Source organism: Staurois parvus, unplaced genomic scaffold (assembly GCF_062004578.1).
Source record: "Staurois parvus isolate SC_StPar_1 unplaced genomic scaffold, SC_StPar_1.0 ptg000210l, whole genome shotgun sequence".
NCBI lineage: Eukaryota > Metazoa > Chordata > Amphibia > Anura > Ranidae > Staurois > Staurois parvus.
In genome coordinates this window covers 2,827,787-2,852,280 of record NW_028318006.1, presented here as the reverse complement: position 1 = coordinate 2,852,280, position 24,494 = coordinate 2,827,787, and the positions used below count along the sequence as shown (strand labels likewise).

The 24,494-nt window shown below is 43.3% G+C and overlaps 1 protein-coding gene across 1 annotated transcript in view; it reads right to left on the bottom strand.

The window, feature by feature from the left end:
- HMCN1 (hemicentin 1) overlaps positions 1-24,494 on the bottom strand; it is a 468,291-nt gene that overhangs the window by 273,930 nt on the left and 169,867 nt on the right. Inside the window, exons 34-39 of the mRNA XM_089678830.1 lie at positions 23,465-23,634; positions 14,122-14,273; positions 12,454-12,577; positions 11,775-11,876; positions 11,463-11,639; positions 10,014-10,165 (exon numbers count right to left, since the gene is read on the bottom strand). Coding sequence (XP_089534956.1) covers positions 10,014-10,165; positions 11,463-11,639; positions 11,775-11,876; positions 12,454-12,577; positions 14,122-14,273; positions 23,465-23,634 — 877 coding nt within the window. The remainder of the gene's footprint in view (positions 1-10,013; positions 10,166-11,462; positions 11,640-11,774; positions 11,877-12,453; positions 12,578-14,121; positions 14,274-23,464; positions 23,635-24,494) is intronic.

Here is a 24,494-nt window from a genome sequence, read left to right as displayed (position 1 = left end):
TGATGAGTAGCTTTCTTCACCAGCGCAGTGAGGAAATTACTAACCAGCCGCAGCAGCAGCAGCATCAGGTGGACCTGGAGCAGGACCTCAAACAACAGGCTTGGGCCTACTTGGACAGCACCCTGCCAACCGAGGTAGACAATCCCCTTGACTACTGGGCAACGAAACTTGACCTTTGGCCCCAACTAGCTGAATTTGCCCTTGAAAGGCTGTCATGCCCGGCCAGTAGCGTGGCATCGGAGAGCGTGTTTAGTGCGGCAGGAGGTATTGTAACTCCGCGGAGGACACGACTGTCCACCCAAAGTGTGGAGAGACTCACGTTTGTGAAAATGAATCAGGCGTGGATTAGTCTGGATTTCAAACCACCAGTTCCTGACACAACTGACTAAATCCGCCATGAATCATGCCCCTGCCATGTGCCACTTTCAGGTCTACTCACACTGCTGGTGTGTTCCATTTTTTGTCATAGGGTGCTGGCAGATTACGGGCCTCCCATAGCTGCTGCCAGGCCCCTAATCTGCCATGGGCCCCTGTACCGCCTCCTCATGCTGCTGCCAGGTCCACAGTGTCTCATGCCATGTGCCACTTTCAGGTCTCCTCACACTGCTGGTGTGTTCAATTTTTTGACATAGGGTGCTGGCAGATTACGGGCCTCCCATAGCTGCTGCCAGGCCCCTAATCTGCCATGGGCCCCTATACCGCCTCCTCATGCTGCTGCCAGGTCCAGAGTCTCTCATGGGTCCCTGTACGGCCTCCCATTGCTGCTGTCTCCATTGCCACACTCTGCCATGTGCCACTTTCAGGTCTCCTCACACACTGCAGGTGTGTTGAATTTTTTGACATAGGGTGCTGGCAGATTACGGGCCTCCCATAGCTGCTGCCAGGCCCCTAATCTGCCATGGGCCCCTATACCGCCTCCTCATGCTGCTGCCAGGTCCAGAGTCTCTCATGGGTCCCTGTACGGCCTCCCATTGCTGCTGTCTCCATCGCCACACTCTGCCATGTGCCACTTTCAGGTCTCCTCACACTGCTGGTGTGTTCCATTTTTTGTCATAGGGTGCTGGCAGATTACGGGCCTCCTATAGCTGCTGCCAGGCCCCTAATCTGCCATGGGCCCCTATACCGCCTCCTCATGCTGCTGCCAGGTCCAGAGTCTCTCATGGGTCCCTGTACGGCCTCCCATTGCTGCTGTCTCCATCGCCACACTCTGCCATGTGCCACTTTCAGGTCTCCTCACACACTGCTGGTGTGTTCAATTTTTTGACATAGGGTGCTGGCAGATTATGGGCCTCCCATAGCTGCTGCCAGGCTCCTAATCTGCCATAGGCCCCTGTACCGCCTCCTCATGCTGCTGCCAGGTCCACAGTGTCTCATGCCATGTGCCACTTTCAGGTCTCCTCACACTGCTGGTGTGTTCCAATTTTTGTCATAGGGTGCTGGCAGATTACGGGCCTCCCATAGCTGCTGCCAGGCCCCTAATCTGCCATGGGCCCCTATACCACCTCCTCATGCTGCTGCCAAGTCCAGAGTCTCTCATGGGTCCCTGTACGGATTCCCATTGCTGCTGTCTCCATCGCCACACTCTGCCATGTGCCACTTTCAGGTCTCCTCACACACTGCTGGTGTGTTCAATTTTTTGACATAGGGTGCTGGCAGATTACGGGCCTCCCATAGCTGCTGCCAGGCCCCTAATCTGCCATAGGCCCCTGTACCGCCTCCTCATGCTGCTGCCAGGTCCACAGTGTCTCATGCCATGTGCCACTTTCAGGTCTCCTCACACTGCTGGTGTGTTCAATTTTTTGACATAGGGTGCTGGCAGATTACGGGCCTCCCATAGCTGCTGCCAGGCCCCTAATCTGCCATGGGCCCCTGTACCGCCTCCTCATGCTGCTGCCAGGTCCACAGTGTCTCATGCCATGTGCCACTTTCAGGTCTCCTCACACTGCTGGTGTGTTCAATTTTTTGACATAGGGTGCTGGCAGATTACGGGCCTCCCATAGCTGCTGCCAGGCCCCTAATCTGCCATGGGCCCCTATACCGCCTCCTCATGCTGCTGCCAGGTCCAGAGTCTCTCATGGGTCCCTGTACGGCCTCCCATTGCTGCTGTCTCCATCGCCACACTCTGCCATGTGCCACTTTCAGGTCTCCTCACACACTGCTGGTGTGTTGAATTTTTTGACATAGGGTGCTGGCAGATTACGGGCCTCCCATAGCTGCTGCCAGGCCCCTAATCTGCCATGGGCCCCTATACCGCCTCCTCATGCTGCTGCCAAGTCCAGAGTCTCTCATGGGTCCCTGTACGGCCTCCCATTGCTGCTGTCTCCATCGCCACACTCTGCCATGTGCCACTTTCAGGTCTCCTCACACACTGCTGGTGTGTTCCATTTTTTGTCATAGGGTGCTGGCAGATTACGGGCCTCCCATTGCTGCTGCCAGGCCCGTAATCTGCCATGGGCCCCTGTACCGCCTCTTCATGCTGCTGCCAGGTCCAGAGTGTGTCATGGGTCCCTGTACGGCCTCCCATTGCTGCTGTCTCCATCGCCACACTCTGCCATGTGCCACTTTCAGATCTCCTCACACTGCTGGTGTGTTACATTTTTTGTCATAGGGTGCTGGCAGATTACGGGCCTCCCATTGCTGCTGCCAGGCCCGTAATCTGCCATGGGCCCCCGTACCGACTCCTCATGCTGTGACGTTGCAACAAGGTGGAATTCAACCCTACATATGTTAGACCGCCTTTACGAACAGCAAAAGGCCATCACAGATTTCCTGATGTTAAAAGCGGATAAAGGTACTCCCTGTGTAACTTAGATGTCAGCCATTGGCAGCTCATGCGTGACACCTGCGCTTGCTCAGGCCCTTTGAGGAGGCCACGCTATTCGTGAGTCGGCAGGACTATGGGATGAACGACGTCATTCCTCTGTTGCACGTCCTGGAACAAATGCTGTTAATAATGGCTGGTCAGGGTGCGGTAGACGTGGCGCACAGATCTCAACGCCACATGACCCCTGTGGGGGCAGGACAGGAAGAAGAGGAGGAGGTAGAGGAGGACATTGGTGCTCAGGAATTATTGAGTGAAATGGGTGGTTTTTCCACTCAGCGGACAGGAGTGGAGGAGCAGGAGCATCTGGTAGAGGAGGAGGAAGAGGAGACAGAGGACCCAGACGCACCGTGGCAGTATGCTGTGGAGATGGAGGCAGGGAGTCCCTCGCATTCCTTGGCACAAATGGCCCATAGCATGCTCGCTTGCTTGCATACCGACAGCCGAATAATAACCATCAGACAGAGGGATGACTTTTGGCTGTCCACCTTGTTGGACCCTCGCTACCGTTCAAAAATGGTGGCCTTTTTCACACCTGCTGAGAGGGAGGCCAAAATAACGTACTATAAAAACCACCTATGTAGTCAGCTGGTCTCTGCCTGTCTGCGCCAACGTCCATCCTCAGACACTGTGGGCCCTGTGCGCTCGCGTTCCGCTGCCATGGCAGCAGGGGAGGAGTGGGGTGGTAGGAGCAGTGGCAGCTCCACCAGCAGCGGCTGCCTCAGTCTGCAGTCGATGATGAGTAGCTTTCTTCACCAGCGCAGTGAGGAAACTACTAACCAGCCACAGCAGCAGCAGCAGCAGCATCAGGTGGACCTGGAGCAGGACCTCAAACAACAGGCTTAGGCCTACTTGGACAGCACCCTGCCAACCGAGGTAGACAACCCCCTTGACTACTGGGCAACGAAACTTGACCTTTGGCCCCAACTAGCTGAATTTGCCCTTGAAAGGCTGTCATGCCCGGCCAGTAGCGTGGCATCGGAGCGTGTGTTTAGTGCGGCAGGAGGTATTGTAACTCCGCGGAGGACACGACTGTCCACCCAAAGTGTGGAGAGACTCATGTTTGTGAAAATGAATCAGGTGTGGATTAGTCTGGATTTCAAACCACCAGTTCCTGACACAACTGACTAAATCCGCCATGAATCATGCCCCAAACATGTGCCACTTTCAGGTCTCCTCACACTGCTGGTGTGTTCCATTTTTTGTCATAGGGTGCTGGCAGATTACGGGCCTCCCATAGCTGCTGCCAGGCCCCTAATCTGCCATGGGCCCCTATACCGCCTCCTCATGCTGCTGCCAAGTCCAGAGTCTCTCATGGGTCCCTGTACGGCCTCCCATTGCTGCTGTCTCCATCGCCACACTCTGCCATGTGCCACTTTCAGGTCTCCTCACACTGCTGGTGTGTTCCATTTTTTGTCATAGGGTGCTGGCAGATTACGGGCCTCCCATAGCTGCTGCCAGGCCCCTAATCTGCCATGGGCCCCTATACTGCCTCCTCATGCTGCTGCCAGGTCCAGAGTCTCTCATGGGTCCCTGTACGGCCTCCCATTGCTGCTGTCTCCATCGCCACACTCTGCCATGTGCCACTTTCAGGTCTCCTCACACTGCTGGTGTGTTCCATTTTTTGTCATAGGGTGCTGGCAGATTACGGGCCTCCCATAGCTGCTGCCAGGCCCCTAATCTGCCATGGGCCCCCGTACCGACTCCTCATGCTGCTGCCAGGCCCGTAATCTGTCATGGGCCCCTGTACCGCCTCCTCATGCTGCTGCCAGGTCCAGAGTGTGTCATGGGTCCCTGTACGGCCTCCCATTGCTGCTGTCTCCATCGCCACACTCTGCCATGTGCCACTTTCAGGTCTCCTCACACTGCTGGTGGTTTCCATTTTTGTCATAGGGTGCTGTATGGCCTCCCATTGCTGCTGCCTCCACCGCCACACTGTGGCTCCACATTCTGGTTTTGGCCCCGTGACTGCCCAAATGAGTGAAGTGTGCGGTGATTCTAAGATCGACGGCACTCATCTGCATGTCATACTGACTGACAGTATTATTTCTCTTCCCCAGCAGACTCCAAGGGCATTTAAATTAAAGGTACAGTGTTCTGCACTAATATAAAGGCTCTCTGAAGCCTAGAAACACCCTTTTATAAGTTAAATTCGCAGCGAATATATTCGACTCGAATCGAAATTTTTCCACGAATTCGCCGAATCAGTCGAATCGAATTTTTGAATACTTCGCTCATCTCTAATTGTGATGATTATGGCTTACAGCTCATGAAAACCCAAAATCCACAATCTCAGAAAATTAGAATATTGTGAAAAGGTGCAATATTCTAGGCTCAAAGTGTCCCACTCTAATCAGCTAATTAAGCCATAACACCTGCAAAGGGTTCCTGAGCCTTTAAATGGTCTCTCAGTCTGGTTCAGTAGGAATCACAATCATGGGAAAGACTGCTGACCTGACAGTTGTGCAGAAAACCATCATTGACACCCTCCATAAGGAGGGAAAGCTTCAAAAGGTAATTGCAAAAGAAGTTGGATGTTCCCAAAGTGCTGTATCAAAGCACATTAATAGAAAGTTATGTGGAAGGGAAAAGTGTGGAAGAAAAAGGTGCACAAGCAGCAGGGATGACCGCAGCCTGGAGAGGATTGTCAGGAAAAGGCCATTCAAAAGTGTTGGGGACTTTCACAAGGAGTGGACTGAGGCTGGAGTCAGTGCATCAAGAGCTACCACACACAGACGGATCCTGGACATGGGCTTCAAATGTCGTATTCCTCTTGTCAAGCCGCTCCTGAACAACAAACAACGTCTGAAGCGTCTTACCTGGGCTAAAGAAAAACAGACCTGGTCTGTTGCTCAGTGGTCCAAAGTCCTCTTTTCTGATGAGAGCAACTTTTGCATCTCATTTGGAAACCAAGGACCCAGAGTATGGAGGAAGAATGGAGAGGCACACACTGCAAGATGCTTGAAGTCCAGTGTGAAGTTTCCACAGTCTGTGTTGATTTGGGGATCCATGTCATCTGCTGGTGTTGGTCCACTGTGCTTCATTAAGTCCAGCGTCAATGCAGCCGTCTACCAGCAGATTTTGGAGCATTTCATGCTTCCTTCCACAGACGAGCTTTATGGGGATGCTGACTTCATTTTCCAGCAGGACTTGGCACCTGCCCACACTGCCAAAAGCACCAAAACCTGGTTCAATGACCGTGGGTTACTGTGCTTGATTGGCCAGCAAACTCGCCTGACCTGAACCCCATAGAGAATCTATGGGGCATTGCCAAGAGAAAGATGAGAGACCGAACAATGCAGAAGAGCAGAAGGCCGCTATTAAAGCATCCTGGTCTTCCAGAACACCTCAGCAGTGCCACAGGCTGATAGCTTCCATGCCACGCCGCATTGAGGCAGTAATTGCTGCAAATGGGGCCCAAACCAAGTATTGAGTACATATGCATGCTTATACTTTTCAGAGGTCCGATATTGTTCTATGTACAATCCTTGTTTTATTGATTGCATGTAATATTCTAATTTTCTGAGATTGTGGATTTGGGGTTTTCATAAACTGTAAGCCATAATCATCACAATTATGACAAATCATGGCTTGAACTATCTTGCTTTGCATGTAACGAGTCTATCTCATATATTAGTTTCACCTTTTAAGTTGTATTACAGAAATAAATGAACTTTTGCACGATATTCTAATTTTTCGAGTTTCACCTGTATATGTGGAACTAGACATGTGCACGCTGGAAATATTTGTTTCGTTTCAGTTGCATTTGTTCATTAAAGAAGTTTGTTTCGTCATAGTCGCGATGTTGAATCGATTTGTTTAGTATCTTCAGCATACATATCGTATATTCGTTAGTCTGGGTGGATTAAAAAAATTTTGCAGGTATTTCAAAAGATTGCTATGTATTCCTTTTCAATTTAGATTTCTTTTTGGTGGAATCGTTATTCATATATCAAAAGTATTCATTATTTTCAGACGCAACAGAATAAATAATGCAAAACTCAGCAGCCCCAAATTTTTCAAACCTAAGAACTGCATTAGACCCATGGTGGCGAAACTATGGCACGCGATCCGCAGCAGGCACGCAGAGCCCTTGCTGCCGGCATGCGAGCCAAGTTGCCCCACTACTGCAGCTGAGTGTCGTGTCCTGCGCATGCCTGGTAACAGCACCAGTTGATGACATCACAAGCAGCAAATACCTCCCAAGCCGCCCATCGGAGCTTTCAGCATACCTTCAACCAGCGCAGTCAGCCAGCAGTGGATCTGCTACAGCAGCTAGCTGCTACAAACAAGAATGCCGATTTGCTGCACTGGATGTGAACTTTTATACACATTTAACTGAGACTGACATTCTTTTAATGTTGTACTGCCCATGGTCAGTGTAACATTGCCCTTCTGTGCTGGTGGTCAGTGTAACATTGCCCTTTGTGCTGGTTGTCAGTGTAACATTGCCCGTCTGTGCTGGCAGTCAGTGGAACATTGCCCCTCTGTGCTGGTGGTCAGTGGAACATTGTCCATCTGTGCTGGTGGTCACTGGAACATTGCCCCTCTGCGCTGGTAGTCAGTGTAACATTGCCCCTCTATGCTGGTGGTCAGAGTAACATTGCCCGTCTGTGCTGGTGGTCAGTGGAACATTGTCCATCTGTGCTGGTGGTCACTGGAACATTGCCCCTCTGTGCTGGTGGTCAGTGTAACATTGCCCCTCTGTGCTGGTGGTCAGTGGAACATTGCCCGTCTGTGCTGGTGGTCAGTGGAACATTGTCCATCTGTGCTGGTGGTCACTGGAACATTGCCCCTCTGTGCTGGTGGTCAGTGTAACATTGCCCCTCTATGCTGGTGGTCAGTGGAACATTGCCCGTTTGTGCTGGTGGTCAGTGTAGCATTGCCCCTCTGTGCTGATGGTCAGTGGAACATTGCCCGTTTGTGCTGGTGGTCAGTGTAGCATTGCCCCTCTATGCTGGTGGTTAGTGGAACATTGCCCGTTTGTGCTGGTGGTCAGTGTAACATTGTCCCTCTATGCTGGTGGTCAGTGTAACATTGCCCGTTTGTGCTGGTGGTCAGTGTAACATTGCCTGTCTGTGCTGTTGGTCAGTGTAACATTGCCCGTCTGTGCTGTTGGTCAGTGTAACGTTGCTCGCCTGTGCTGGTGGTTAGTGGACCATTGCCCGTCTGTGCTGGTGGTCAGTGGAACATTGCCCATCTGTGCTGGTGGTCAGTGTAACATTGCCCATCTGTGCTGGTGGTCAGTGGAACATAGCCCCTCTGTGCTGGTGGTCAGTAGAACATTGCCCCTCTGTGCTGGTGGTCAGTAGAACATTGTCCCTCTGTGCTGGTGGTCAGTAGAACATTGTCCCTCTGTGCTGGTGGTCAGTGTAACATTGCCCGTCTGTGCTGGTGGTTAGTGGAACATTGCTCATCTGTGCTGGTGGTCAGTGTAACATTGCCCGTTTGTGCTGGTGGTCAGTGGAACATAGCCCCTCTGTGCTGGTGGTCAGTGGAACATTGCCTCTCTGTGCTGGTGGTCAGTAGAACGTTGTCCCTCTGTGCTGGTGGTTAGTGGAACATTTCCCCTCTATGCTGGTGGTCAACAGCAAAAAAAAATGAAAACAGATAGTGGAAGATCATTCCAAGAGGCCTGGACAGAGTCATTTGAAGTGATTGAACGCAATGGGAAAGCGTATTCTGTGTAATGAAAGTGTTGTCTGTCAGGTTTATTTGCAGTGTTGGCACTTTGTGATAAATATGTGGGTTTTGGGTCGCCTTTTGGGCACTCGGGCTCCAAAAGGTTCGCCATCACTGCATTAGACTGTGGAACTGCGCTGACTGACTGTGATAACTACAAATTGAATTTCAATGAAACATTTTACTTGCATCTGAATTATCAAACTAATTTGAACATTACATTTATTTCACCACTGGCCCGAACTACTATCGCATCATGTGACATCATCCGAATGAAACAAATGCATTTGTTGATTTTGTTATAACATTTTCGGATTTGTTGACGTTCGTTATTATGTCCATTCGGAGATTCATCCTAATCTCCGTAAATCAAATTTTCAGCTGAAAATCAATTCACTACGAAATGAAACGCACATGTTTATGTGGAACAGATCTTTTAATGTGATATTAGACCTCCTATCATAGTGGTGAGGTCCATCATAGGAGGTGAGGGCACATCCATCAGTGCACTACAGTGGTGTATGCTGATTCACTGGGAAGATTTTTTGTGGTTCACAGTCATATGATACACCTACGTTTTATGTGACATGAATATTATTCAGTGGGACTGTTTTTTGTGGACTTGTTCGTTTGATGTAAAATGCACTGATGCGCTTTATGTGTTGATGCATGGGCACTTTATATTATTTACGTATGATTTTTGATATGCATTTTTTTATTTGAAATGTTGGAATATATTGTTTTGTTATTCATAGCATTGATGTTAATATATTGATTGGTTTGATAAGTAATGTGCATCACTATTTTTGCATATATATTCATAGAAATGGCTTTATTTACCTTCAAACCTATTCATACATCATCAATAGATCTAAAGATAATCAAAGCCATTCATACCCCTGATCCCCAGAAGCTGCTGTCAGATCAGGGCAGCATTGGACACAGTGCTACCTGCTTGTTAGCACAGCTGCACTGTCAGATCGGGACTTTGCAGGGTTTACTTGTCTACCCCCAACCTGCAATTTTTACTGCTGAGACAGGGGCAGTGTGGGAAGCAGGTGATCAGGGGGTATAAAATGACAGGAGAAAGATGCAGGTAAAGGGCAGATAAGCAAACCCAACACCACATCTGACAGTGCTCCTGTACTATGAGCCAGCAACTGTGCTCTTTCTCCCCCTCCATCTCCTGTATCTTGTAAGTGTAGCATGCTAGTATGATATACACACAGTTGCTGGTGAATGGCTTGGTAATACTGAAATGCTGCACTGTCACATGGGGGGAATAAAGAACATCCTCCTGGCTCTCTCCTCCTTGTCGCGTTCAGGACATAGCTGACAGAAGTAGAGATGCTGCTTTCACTACTCCTGTCAGCCTTGCAATAGAAAGAACTCACGGCTGGTGCCCCCTCACCCACAATAAAATGACTGCACCCGGGACGGTCGCATCTCCTGCCCACCTCTTCGCCCTGCTTGGAAATACATATTTACTTCTATTTACTTTAGATAATACCTGAATTCCACCACTGATACTGGAAACTGGGATGCCATCTTTTAGCCATGTTAAACTGGGAGCTGGGAACCCTGTGGCTTCGCATTCTAATCTGATGGGTTTGTTGACTATCACAGATACAGGCTCATTGTTACCAAAAATGGAAGGTAGAACTGTAAGAAAGGTAAATACTTTCAGGTAATGAACTGTTAAAGGATAATTAACAATGCATTGCACAAACCTGCACATTTGCAAATGTAAAAATATATATTAAATATAAACGTTCATAATCCCTGTCCAGGCCCCAATATCCTAGCTGATGATAAATCTAATAAATTGCATTACAACTTCTGCTGAAGTCTATTATTGGAGACAATGTAGAGTACTATGTTGGAAGGTTTTGGAAAACTACGGATATAGGTGTCCTTTTATCATGCAGCCGTAAATGACCACTGCTCAGTTCTCTGGCATTCTTAGAGGAGACAGTTCTCCTCTGAATGCCTTTTTATGAAGCGGTGTAGATTGTGTCTTCTAATGAAGAGAGAAGCGATCTACAAAACGCTTTGAAAGCTGGAAAACTGCTGCTGTTACTGTAATCTCGCGAGATTATAGTAAGAGGTCAGTCAAACACAGTTTACTAAACAGTGGTAAATTACAGCTGCCTTGTTTACTGCTCCCTCGATTCTCCACCTCTAAGCTGGAGAATCTGGAGGGAAAATTTTCACACAGATCGCCAGTGAACGGATGAGATCGCTCCTTTATACACTGGCCATCTGTGTGCTGAGATGATCAGCGGAGAACATGTTCTCCACTGATCATCTCTGTTTCCTAAACCACTAATGATCTGAGATCAGCAACAATCCTCAGGATCACCACTGATCTCAGTTTTATAAAAGGACACTTTAATAGAATGTTCTTTATAATACTCATATTACTTCACATCATCAAACAGGCCTTCCATGCTAGGTGACATACTGTATGTGCCATGAATGTATTCACATGAAACAAAATGAAAGATTCCAGTAAAAATCAGCATTATAAAAACATCATTGTTAATATAAATATTTGTGGCTTGATAAAAAACACAGATTATTTGTGTTTGTCTTTTCATTTTGACAGTGTACGTATGTCAGATTTGGAATATTTATGATATAAATATTATTTCCAACTTGGGCCAAAAGCCAGGTATGACATAAAAGTAATAATACAGGTGATGACCACAGCTGTGTTTAAATATAGCAATCATCACCATATTTGTAATTAATATAAATCCTAATTAAATCTGCATTCGGCACCATGGCCTTTTCAGTCAAGCTTATAATATACTTCTGATTCTTGAAGATTGAGTGCATTCAAAATTTAGATTCTATTTCATTTAATACACCCATTGTAACAACAAAGGACTATAAACATAGCTGAACCTGCCAAGAAGACAGTAGCTGGCCAGCTTAGTCATAATGTGAGAATTACCATGAACTTGTAAGACATAAGTCAATTCAGCTGTCCCTACGATGCTGCTTGCAACACATTTATATACACCAGCATTATGTATCTGTGCATTTGTTATCTGGAGAACTTGTCCTTGATTTGACAGGAGAATGTCATCAACAGTTGAAAGAGGGTGGTTATCTTTAAACCAAGTCACAACTACAAGAGAAATAATATGAAACATGTTAAACATATTATTTTTTTTATCTTTTTATATTCATACTTACTAACATATTCATGCTAACCTATAACAAAAATAATAACAAAAGATACACGGAAAGAAGTCTTAATTACCAGGATCAGGGTTGCCTGATGCTTTGCATTCCAGTCTTACAGATTGATTGCCAAAAATGGTTTCATGGTGGACCTCACCAGAATTCTCTATCTTGGGTGGTTCTATCATTAAAAATATTAAACAAATGAGATGAAGAGCTCTAGCATATAACACTCTAATGAAATTCAATGTCAGGTCACAATACATTTGGGGTGTCTTGTATCAATTCTCTTAGGTTTACTTTTCATATATGTGGTTGAATGGACATAAACATCATAAAGACATACATCTACATGATTTCTCTTTATAAACAAGTTCATAGTAATAGTTCTGGCTGTTGCATTGGTTTTAAATGTATCTGGAGACAATGCAGACAGAAAATTATTCTCTACGCATTTAAAAAAAGGAATACATTGCCTGGCTGCAGCCTATAGTTTATGGATACAAGGCAAGAGATAATAGTCCCTATTCTGCTTTCTTGGCTTGTTACTCCTTACATATTTTCTATGTTGTATCTTATAGAAATAACATCTGCATTTCTTTTTTAATAATATTTAGGGTAAAGCTAACATTTAGCTCTGCTTATTTTAACGTATGAGCCTTTCCTAATGTTGCATTATTCTGGTTATATTCACACTAGAAGATATTTACTTCATGTACCTGATTGTGTATGACGTGTATAAAATGTGTGTGATTTACCATAGACATTTAGCCATATGCTTTGCTCAGCCTCTCCAGCTGCATTGCTTGCCACACAGGTATATTTCCCTGTATCATCTGTGGTTGTGCTTTTGAAATTTAAAATGCGACCATATGACTCCACCTATACAATACAAAAATGCAGACATTGTGTTTGAATACATGTCCATGCACCTGTCTTGCTATGAGCATAACAAGAATTCCAAAGATGGCATTACATTGGGGTGCTTTAACAATATTCACAAAAAATATATGCCTGCAGCATAAAAAACGTTACATAATAATAAATCTGCAAAACTGTTTGTAACATGTATGTTCATAGTATAGGAATAAAGAATAACCACTGATATAAAATTAATTACATGATAAGCCATCATACAATTTTAACCAATAATGGCTGATCACAGATTTACACTGGGAAACGGAAGCAGTACAAATTATAGTCTCCGTGTAACTAATCTAAGCAGAAAGCCTGATAGGCTGCACCAGAAGGTGTTCAGGCTAATTTTCTAAAGTAGTTGAGATTTCACATTCAAATAATTGTGTGAATAGTCACTTCAATGATCCAATTTTGTGAAAAGTAAATTCCTTTTCACTGTAAATAACCAACTATGTGCAGATGCTTTCATGTGATTAAAGGAAACGTTCACTAAAAATAAAACAAATACATAAATGGCTGGTGCCATGGAGGACTCCAACTGACTGAGTATAAGCTGTTGGCTCGTACTTTGTTTGGGCAGACAGTTTTACAAGGACAGAAAGAGTCAATGAACTACCACAGCACTCAACAGCTCCGTGGTAAATTTATTGAGAAGTACAAGCCGACATCCACAAAGGACCATGCAGTTTGGTGAGGCACAATTTTTTAAAAGTCGCCTCTGCCATAATTTTCAAAAATTCCTATGCATTTGTCAGACCATTAAGATGACTGGGCTGTCAAAAACAGAAGGCGCGGAAGCATGTAAAACTGCAGGCAAACTACCATGAGCCAGCCCTTGATCCTAAGTTTTAGTATTTTTTTTTTTAAATATTATATTTAATTAGCATTGTCCTCTGCCCCCATATGCCTCTCCCTTCCATTCAAAGAAGCTGTACTGTAGCTTCTCTTAATAAAATGCACTTTATGAATGGAGGAATCAGACCTTTCAATCTTCTGCATGTCCTCCATCTATAGAGCGCTTTTCATTCATAGAAGTTATAGTAGAACTTACAGCGTCTATAAATGGAGATAAAGGGCAAACAGGGTGGCCACAGTCAGCACTTTTGATGATTGCATAAGACTGGTCCAGTACTCGCATTAATCCTCGCAGCAGCAGAAAATTATAGCAGGGTTATGAGGGGGACACAGGATTTGGATTTCACTATTTCACCAACACAATAAATCTCTCAGCCGTCCATCGTGATGATTAAAAAAATAAATAAACTTAGGCTTTAATTTGATTCAACAGTAACAGTCAACCAAACCCCCCCCCCCCTCGCCGTCAAACACACACACATATAATATTTGGGACCTCGTGGCAGCTACATAGGCTGCTATGGCTATAATTATGTTACAAAGTATACTGCACAAGATTCATTGCTGAACTGAGCCACATCCATGTGACATGTAAAGATCAAACTCTGCCATGGAATTGACTAAATATGTTCAAATATAAGCATTATACTCACTGAAATATTTCCTTTAATAATATTAAATGGTAGTCCATCCTTCAACCATGTGATTTGTGGATATGGAATTCCAGTAGCAATACACTGCAAAGTTATGGGTTTGCGCATAACAACAGACAATGGTGATGGCTCAGGTTTAATAGAAGGCAGGACTGCAAAATAAAGAAAACACATTTTAATGTTTTATTTTATCCATGCATTGTTAAAAAGAAGAAGAAACAAGTAAATTGTTTGTAAACTGTAGTGCTGCTAGAAGGTTCTCTGTAAAGACTGGATCCAATATATTACTACTATTATACCAATTTTTAAGTATGCAGATAGGGGCGTATTTACCTCAAGGCAAACAAGGCATTTGCCTAGGGTGACATTTTTCAGAGTGACACCCCCACCCCCTGGAAGAAGGGACACACACTGCAAGGAGACCAGGTGGGATCCTAGAAAGGCTACGGGCTACCTGATGGTGTATGCAGAGACTGACTCTCGTTCCTGGGGATGACCAGAGCTGTGAAGGTGAGTGTCTCTCTCTCTCTCCCCAGGGGGGAGGGGAGTGGTGGTGGGTGTATGGGGGGGTGGTGATAGCGGAAGGCTGTCTTGGCTGGGGTGGTGTGATGTTGGTCCGACTCTCTCTGCAGAGGAGGGGGTGGTGTTGTTCTTCGGTGTCTGGCTCTCTCTGTGGGGGGGGGGGGTGATGTTGGTCTGTTTCAGGCTCTTTCCATGAAGGGACAGTCGATTTTTGTGTTGCCCAGGGTAGCACAAAACCTAAGTACACCACTGTATGCAGACATGTTACATATTAATGGTGATGCCAAAAAGATTGATGCTACTTTTTCACATACAAGAAATTAAGGTAATCTAAACAGACCCGGCTAACCAAGCCAATCACCTTATTTCTCTAGCTCTTTACTTTTATTGCAATATATTACTTATAGTACAATGTAGCTTTTTTGTACAATACTAAATCATTATTCAGATCTATGATAACAACATATGTAATTGTGCCACACTGTCTCTGGTTTCACATAGTCTGTCTGATTTTCTAAATATCTTGCTAAAGACAAGCGTTGGTGATATCCATAATCCCTTGCAAGGAAAAGGGCACTTTCTCATACATCTGTGTCCATGAAGTAATTGTGAATGTATGAATCATACAAAATAAAAAATAAAAAAAAAGTGTGAATCATACAAAATAAAGACCAAAAAACACACCAATAAGTACTTAGAAACATAGAAATATAGAGAAATGACAGCAGAAAAAAGACTGAGTGGTCCATCGAGTCTGCCCGTTTTTGTTTTGTATTTTTTGTTTTGTTTTTTTTCACTTATATTTTGTCTGAGTGCAGGTCTATGTTTGTCCCAAGCATGTCTGAAGCCATTTACTATTGACTGGCTCACTATCTGTGCTGGAAGTTTATTCCAAGCATCGACTACCCTTTCAGTAAAATAATACTTTCTAAGATTAGTTTTGAACTTTTCTCCAGTTAGTTTGAGGTCATGTCCCCATGCTCTTCATTTTGGTTTCATACTGAAAAACTGCCCTCCTGAACCTTATTCACCATCTTGATGTTTTTAAAGATTTCAATTATGTCTCCCCTTTCCCTTCTTTCCTCCAGACTGTACATATTAAGTTCCTGAAGTCTCTCAATTTCCTGAAGTATCAATTTACTGTACAAACAAAAATAGTAAACTGACACATAAGGTGCCCAAGACCAACGTGGAAAAGTGCAGATGACCATTAGCAGATCGCCATTCTATTCGAACTGTAGGTAACAGTTATGGAGGATCCTGGTGCTGACTGGTTGCAGACCCCACTCGATGTAAACAAGCTTGACAAAGTGGGAGCACCCTTGAAATGTGTTGCTGCTCCCTCCTTTTATGTACAGTCCAACTACCAGAAATAACAGCAGCAGAAGAACCCGCTCGGTGTGTCTGAAACTTGTATACAGTGAATTGAGTCTGCAGCTAACTGACACCAGGATCCTTCACAATGTCACTGACACTTCTATTCTGGAGGCCTGCCAGTGATGATCTGCACCTTTCCATGTTGGTCTTGAGCATTTTAAGTGTAAGTGTGCTATTTTTGTTTGTGCACAAAATTGATACTTTGATTCCGCTCTCCTGTCCATTTGTGTTTTGAATGTGTGAATCAGTAGGCCATTTTAGAGCGTTAGCTCATATCTGATTCATATAGATACTTAGTTAATGTTAACAAATACAAAATAATAGTTAATTAGCAGTAATCAGCAGCCTATTTGGCCTTGAGTTTTACCTGGATCTGGCCAGTTTACTGCAGGTAGAAATTTTAAAAAGTTGCAAAGCCAGACAAAGCCTTGTCAACTTAAAGTGTATGTAAAGTCTACTAATGAACTTGACTTACTTGCTCCTTTTTACCACTGAAAACATTTTGTTATATCTGTTACATTAGTGCAAAAATACCTGTTGATTATGTCAGTAAGTTAGAGCTTCCCTGAGTCTTGCACGCCTGCTCTGTTTTCCCAAGCATAGTAATTAACTCTTCTAGTTCTTGGAACTACGAAATGATTAACCGATATGTGGTGATGATGGGTGGGTAGGTGGATTTGAGTAGTTTAGCAAGAAAAAAAAAAATTTAAAACCTTGAGCCTGAATAATACTACTCAGTCCACTAGCAATGTAGCAGCGCATTTCTGGCAGATCAACAAGTATTTTTTTTTCTGCACTTCTTTAACCTCTTCACACCACCTCCCAGCAGTCTTTTAAGTGAGCTTTAATATCTAGGAATGCATGCCGAACTGAAGCCGTGACCAAGAGTTGTCTGTGAGACAGGATGCTGTGAGAGTACAGTAAGTGGGTTTTTCGTACACAACCTCTGGCCACCATGGACACTATGGATGTGTGGTAGCTCGGTGTTAAACCCCAACTTTCCAGCCATTAACAAAAAAGCAATAATCCAAAGAGTTCCAGAGACAGGTCTCACTTCTACTGCCAGTACTGGCAATATCATTAAAGCAATAGACATATCAACAGCAGCCATTACTGGACGCTCTGAATTTTTACCAGCCACGGTGCCAGACTGAGTACCAAAACAAAATAGGCTGCAAATTTACTACTACTACCACTTATATAGTGCTGTCAATGTATGCAGAGCTTTACTCATACAGTATATTGTAAATACACATCAGTCCCAGCCTTCAAGGAGCTTAAAATCTTAGGACCCTAACTCACATTCATACATACACATGCTAGGGCCAATTTAGACAGAAGCCAGCATGTCTTTGGAGTGGGGAGGAAACCCCATGCCGGCACAGGGAGAACAAGCAAATTCCAGGCAGGTAGTGTCACGGTTGGGATTTGAACTAACGACCCTAGTACAGCCAGGTAGAAGCGCTAACCACTTGGTCACTGTGCTGCGGATCACCTTGTTGTACCTTTCCTAGGGGCTGACTGCCTTTAGTGCTGTCAGGAGACACTGGTCTTCATCAAGCCTTAAAGTGATTGTGAAGGCTGATTTTTTTTTTTTTTTTTACTAAGAAATATGTTTTGTAAAGAACTTTGCTAGCTAAGGGTCTTTGAGTCTTTCTGGCCACATCTCAGGTAGAAACAAAACCAAATGAAGGACATAAAATAAATAAAGGGAACTGTAGTATGAGAAATCCATGGTGCACACTGTGCTGGGAGAATCACAGTGCATGTTTTAGGATTTAGAATGCAATGCACATGTGGGTTTTTTTTCTGCATTTTTAACAAATTATTGTAAAGGCAAACCTTTAATGTTTTTAAAAATAACAACCATGTTATACTTACCTGCTCTGTGCAATGGTTTTGCACAGAGCAGCCCCAATCCTCATCTTCTCGGGGCCCCTGCCAGTGCTCCAGGCCCTTCCTTCCTTTCTAGTGCCCCCATAGCAAGCAGCATGCTATGGGATCACCTGAGCAGGCTCGTTTAGCAAATGAGGAGATAGAGACCCAGGAGAGCTGAGGCTCTCATGCACATTTCCTTGATCGATAAAAAGGTTTGGGAAGCTGCTCCAGATATGTGAAGACATCTCTAAACTCTTGCACTTCATACCTGCAATAGATTGCCCTTTTCTTCCATAACAGAGTCTCTTTCAGTATCTGTATCTCTAACCACTTGCCGCCCAGCCACCGCATTAAAACGGTTGCAGGGCGGCATGGCTGGGAAAAACCATGTTTTAAAACGTAGTTTTGCAAAACAAAACCCTACCTGTCCCACGGGTGTCAGCAGCGGGTGTCAGCCACCGGGTCACGGCCGGTGATTACCCGCCGTTTCCCCGGGATTAGCAGTGATCGCTGACAGAGAGCAGGGCTGCATTGTTTACACACAGCCCTGCTCAGTGTCAGTTCCCTGACAGCTCGTGACTAGCTGAAGAGGGGGGAAGAGTTTCTCTCTCTCAATCAGCCTGCCCCCGTCCAGCACACACCCCCGCCCCCCTAGTAAAACACTCCCCTAACCCTTTCAGTGAAAAAAAATGTTAACCCCTTCCTCCCCCAGTGCCATTAGTACAGTGTCAGTGTTTTTTTTTTCACTGATCACTGTATTGGTGTCACTGGGGATGTCAGTGACCCCAAGTCAGTTCCCCCCCAGTGTCAAAATGTCCGCCGCAGTCCCGCAGTCCTGCCATAAGTCGCTGATCGCCGCTATAAGTCGCTGATTGCCGCCATTATTAGTATAAATAAAAATTAAAAATCCCAGTATCTTTCCTACCATTTGTAAACGCTATAACTTTCATGTAAACCAATTAATTTACACGTATTGGGATTTTTTTTAGCAAAGACATGTCGCAGAATACATTTTGGATGAAATTTGTGACAAAATTTGATTTTTTAATTTTTTTTACTGGACATGTTTTATAGCAAAAAGTCCAAAATATAGTTTTTTTTTCTCAAAATTGTCAGCCTTTTTTTATAGCGCAAAAAATTAAAAATGCACAGGTGATCAAATACCACCAAAAGAAAGCTCAATTTGTGGGGAAAAAAGGATGTAAATTTAATTTGGGTGCAGTGTTGCATGACCGCGCAATTGTCAGTTAAAGTAACGCAGCGACGTAACACAACCCTCTTCTGTAACCGCTTCCTGACCACCCTATAGCAGAAATACTGCTACAGGGCAGCATGGGTGCGCAAAATCACATATATATATATATATATATATATATACGTGATTCACGCTCCCGTGGTTTTCACGCCCCTCCCAGATAGCGTCAGACCAGAATGGTGCCAATCATCTCTATAGTCTAAGAATTCAGAAGCTACAAGCATTTCATCACTTCAGTTTCGCAGGATATAAACAGCGCCATTTGTAAATTGGGAAAGCATCTGATCACACCGATTTTGGTTTGATTAGATAATGTAAGGGCAGAGGAGATATCTAGAGTGTCTGATAGACCCCAGATTTCTCAAAAAAGATATGACAATGCCCATTGACGTTATAGGGGTATTTGCATTCCCTGTTATAGCATTAAAAGTGATAAAAAAATAAAAATGAAAGGTACAATGTAAAAATAATAAAAAAAAAAATCTAAATAACTAAAAAAAAAAAAAGGCCCCTCCCATGCGCGCACACCTGTGTGCACAAGCCTTGACCCTGTGCCGTTATGTAAACAGCGGTTGCACCATGCATGTGAGGTATTGCCGTGAACGTCAGATCAAGGGCAGTAATTCTAACACTAGACCTCCTCTGTAAATCTAAAATGGTGGCTTTTAAAGGCTTTTAAAGCGCTGCCTATGGATATTAAAAATGTTTTCAGTTTGTCGCCATTGAATGGGGCATGCGCAGTTTTAAAGCATGTCATGTTTGGTATCTATTTACTCGGCATACCATTATCATTTATATTTTACCAAACAATTGGCCAATGTATTGTGTTTTTGTGCATTAAAAGTAAAAAAAGAGTATTTTTTTTTTTTTAAATTGCTTTTGAAAAATCGCTGCACGAGTACTATGTGCCATAAAAACTGTAGTACCCACCATTTTATTCACTAGGGTGTCTGCTTTAAAAAATATATAATGTTTGGGGGTTTAAATTAATTTCCTAGCAAAAAATACTGATTTTTTTCATGTGAACAAAAAGGCTTGGTCTTCAGGTGGTTAGAAGAGTGAATGATGTGTGGCCCCCACCCCCCAAAATGACCCCTTTTTGGAAAGTAGTCACCCTAAACTATTTGCTGAGAGGAATGTTGAATCAATAGAAGAATTTATTTTTTTACCACAAGTTTTTGGAAAATGACAAAAAAAATTTTTTTTTTTTTTACACAAAATTGTCACTTAAATGATTTACTGCTGACACATGCCATGGTTATATGTGGAATTACTCCCCAAAATACATTTTGCTACTTCTCCTGAGTATGGGGGTACCACATGTGAGAGACTTTTTGGCAGTCTAGCCAAGTACAGGACCCCAAAATCCAATAAGCACCTTCAGGCTTTTAAAGGGCTTTATTTCCTCATTATACTTCCAGACTACCTATCACAGTTTCGGAGGCCATGAAATGCCAGGATAGCACCTAACCCCCCCCCCCCCCAAATTACCCCTTTTTGGAAAGTAGAAGCCCCAAGGAACTTGATAAAAAGCACGGTAAGTATTTTGCAGATCTCATTTGTTGCCACAAGTTTTTGGAAAATGAATAAAAAAAACAAAAACATATTTTTTTCTATTTTTTTTATATTTCAAAACCTTGTGAGAAAAAAATGAAAAATACTCACCATGCCTCTTTTTAAATTCCTTGGGGTGTCTACTTTCCAGAAAGGGGTCATTTGGGGGGGGGGGGTTGGGGCTATCCTGGCATGTCAGGGCCTTCAAAACTGTGATAGGTAGTGAGGAAGTGTAATCAGGAAGTTATGCACCTTCAGGCTTTCAAAGTGGTCATTGGATTTCAGGCTCCTGTATGTGGCTAGGCTCCCAAAAAGTCTCACACATGTGGTATCCCCATACTCAGTAGAAGTAGCAGAATGTATTTTGGGGTGTAATTCCACATATACCCATGGCTTGTGCGAGAAATAAATCATTTAAATGACAACTTCGTGTAAAAAAAAAAAAAAGTTTTTGTCATTTTCCAGAAACTCGTGGAAAAAAAATAAATCTTCCATGGACTCAATATTCCTCTCAGCAGATAGCTTAGGGTGTCTAATTTCCGAAAAGGGGTCATTTGAGGGTGTTTGTACTATTCTGGTATTTTAGCACCTCAAGAAATGTGATGGGCAGTCAGAAAGTAAAAGCTATGTAAATTCCATTATATATACCATAGTTTGTAGACGCTATAACTTTCACAAAATGCAATCAATATACACTTATTGGGATTTTTTTTAACCAAAAACATGTAGCAGAATACATTTTGGCCTAAATTTATTACGAAATTTTAGTTTTTTTAGATATTTTTTATGACCAAAATGAGAAAATATTTTTTTCAAAAAAAATTTTTTTTCTTCAAACTTTTTTCTGGTTATAGCGCCAAAAATAAAAAGTGCACAGGTGATCAAATACCACCAAAAGAATGCTCTATTTGTGTTACAGTGGGGATCGAAAGTTTGGGCACCCCAGCTAAAAATTTGTATTAATGTGCATAAAGAAGCCAAGGAAAGATGGAAAAATCTCTGAAAGGCATCAAATTACAGATTAGACATTCTTATAATATGTCAACAAAAGTTAGATTTTATTTCCATCATTTACACTTTCAAAATAACAGAAAACAAAAAAATGGCGTCTACAAAAGTTTGGGCACCCTGCAAAGTTAATATCTTGTACTGCCCCCTTTGGCAAGTATCACAGCTTGTAAACGCTTTTTGTAGCCAGCCAAGAGTCTTTCAATTCTTGTTTGAGGTATCTTTGCCCATTCTTCCTTACAAAAGTCTTCCAGTTCTTTGAGATTTCTGGGCTGTCTGTCACGCACTGCTCTTTTAAGGTCTATCCATAGATTTTAAATTATGTTGAGGTCAGGAGATTGTGAAGGCCATGGCAAAACCCTCAGTTTACGCCTCTTGATGTAATCCCCCGTGGATTTCGAGGTGTGTTTAGGATCATTATCCATTTGTAGAAGCCATCCTCTCTTTAACTTCAGCTTTTCCACAGATGGCATCAAGTTACCATCCAAAATTTGCTGAAATTTTATTGAATCCATTTGTCCTTCTACTCGTGAGATGTTCCCAGTGCCACTGGCTGCAACACAACCCCAAAGCATGATTGATTCAACCCCATGCTTAACAGTTGGACAGAGGTTCTTTTCATTAAATTCTGTGCCCCTTCTTCTCCAAACGTACCTTTGCTCATTCCTGCCAAAAAGTTCAATTTTAACCTCATCGGTCGACAGAACTTGTTTCCAAAATGCATCAGGCTTGTCTATATGTTCATTTGCAAAGTTCAAACGATGATTTTTGTGGTGAGAACGTAGAAGAGCTTTTCTTCTGATGACTCTTCCATGAAGACCATATTTGTACAAGTATCTCTTTATAGTGGAAAAGTGTACCACAACTCCAGTGTCTGCCAGATCTTTCTGGAGGGATCGAGCAGTCAAACGTGGGTTTTGAATTGTTTTTCTCACAATCCTGCGAGCTGTTCTGTCTGATATTTTTCTTGGTCTTCCAGATGTTGCTTTAACTTCCACTGTTCCTGATGACTGCCATTTCTTAATTACATTCCGAACAGAGGATATTGACATCTGAAAACGCTTTGCTATCTTCTTATAGCCTTCTCCAGCTTTGTGAGCGTCAACTATTTTCAGTTTCAGTTTTCTAGACAACTGCTTAGAAGAACCCATGGTGCTGATTGTTGGGGCAAGGTCAGATGAGTCTGGGCATTTAAAACCTTTGAGATTGACCATTTAAAACCTTTGAGATGGTCTTCCCAGAGGATGATTGAGAACAATCCATGACACTGGCAGGTCTCAGCTTTGCAAAGGGGGCAGTGCATGCTATAAATTCTGCAGGGTACCCAAACTTTTGCAGACGCCATTTTTTTGTTTTCTGTTATTTTGAAAGTATAAATGATGGAAATAAAATCTAACTTTTGTTGACATATTATGAGAATGTCTAATCTGTAATTTGATGCCTTTTGGAGATTTTCCATCTTTCCTTGGCTTCTTTATGCACATTAATACAAATTTTTAGCTGGGGTGCCCAAACTTTCGATCCCCACTGTAAAAAAGGACATAAATTTCATTTATGTACCGTATTGCATGACCGCGCAATTATCAGTTGAATTAGTGCAGCGCCGAGTAGCAAAACGAGGCCTGGTCATTAAGGGGGGTAAATCCTCAGGAGCTCAGTGGTTAAAAAACATGGAATTAGCATGTCATCACTTAAGATGCTATTACGTCATAATATATGCATTAGAAAGAAGGAATCTACATTATTTACCATGCACATTGACATTAAACATTTTTCTACTTGTTCCAGCCTCATTTTTCACAACACACTCATAAATTCCACTATGGGATGAGTCCGAGCTTGGAATGATGAGTTTCTGTCCACTGGCTTGAATATGCAAATCATTGCTTGGCTCAAGAGGAATTCCATTTTTCAGCCACCTTTTAAAGAAGAAGCAAACATTAAACTTTGTACCAGGGAGTCTGGTTCCCAAATGGCAGAAAATCATGTACATACAGTATGCTGTAAAACAATATCAAATAAAGGCTGATGAAAATAACAATGGTTGATTTAATTAATCACAAAAAAAGAATTAGCAAAACATACCATACATATTTGATTTATAATCTTTATAGTCAGTTTATTTCTTTTCCGTGAAGCATTAAACTAATCAGTGAATACTTAAATCAGTGAATACTTAAACCTAAAATCAGAAATTTAATATATTGCAGCTTACCAATTCCTAAATGTGATGGTTGCAGTGGTTTTCTTTTATTGGGCTTTTTGCCTCTAGCTTGGCCTGGTGACCTGGCCAGTAACACACTTGCTGTCCTAGGGTGTCTCCACTTTGGGTGGAGGAGCAATGGAGACACTTTTTGACAGCATCATTGTCAATGTGGGGAGAGAGTGTGCTAGATTTAGACCGAGTAAACTAACAAATTAAAGCTAAACTCCAGCTAACACTTTTGAAGCAGTTATCTCAACAGTTCTTTCCTTTTGGAATAAAGGTTTTATATAAACAAATAAAAGCTGACCATTGAAAGTTCCCCTGTCAATGCTGAAGTGGAATGAAACCCTCCAATCCTTTACAGTCAGGGATGCTGCCATCTTAGCCTTAGCCTTGTGATCAGATATGACAGCAGCCATTTGGAGGCTTGGCAGTTCATTTGCAAGTGCAAGCAACTGTGACAGTTACACTCATGGAATTTTTTGAATGTAACTTTCTTTAGAAACAGTTAAATTGATGTTTTTAGTTCCATTCTAAATTGTTTGTCTCAACCATCTACTGTACCTGCCACTT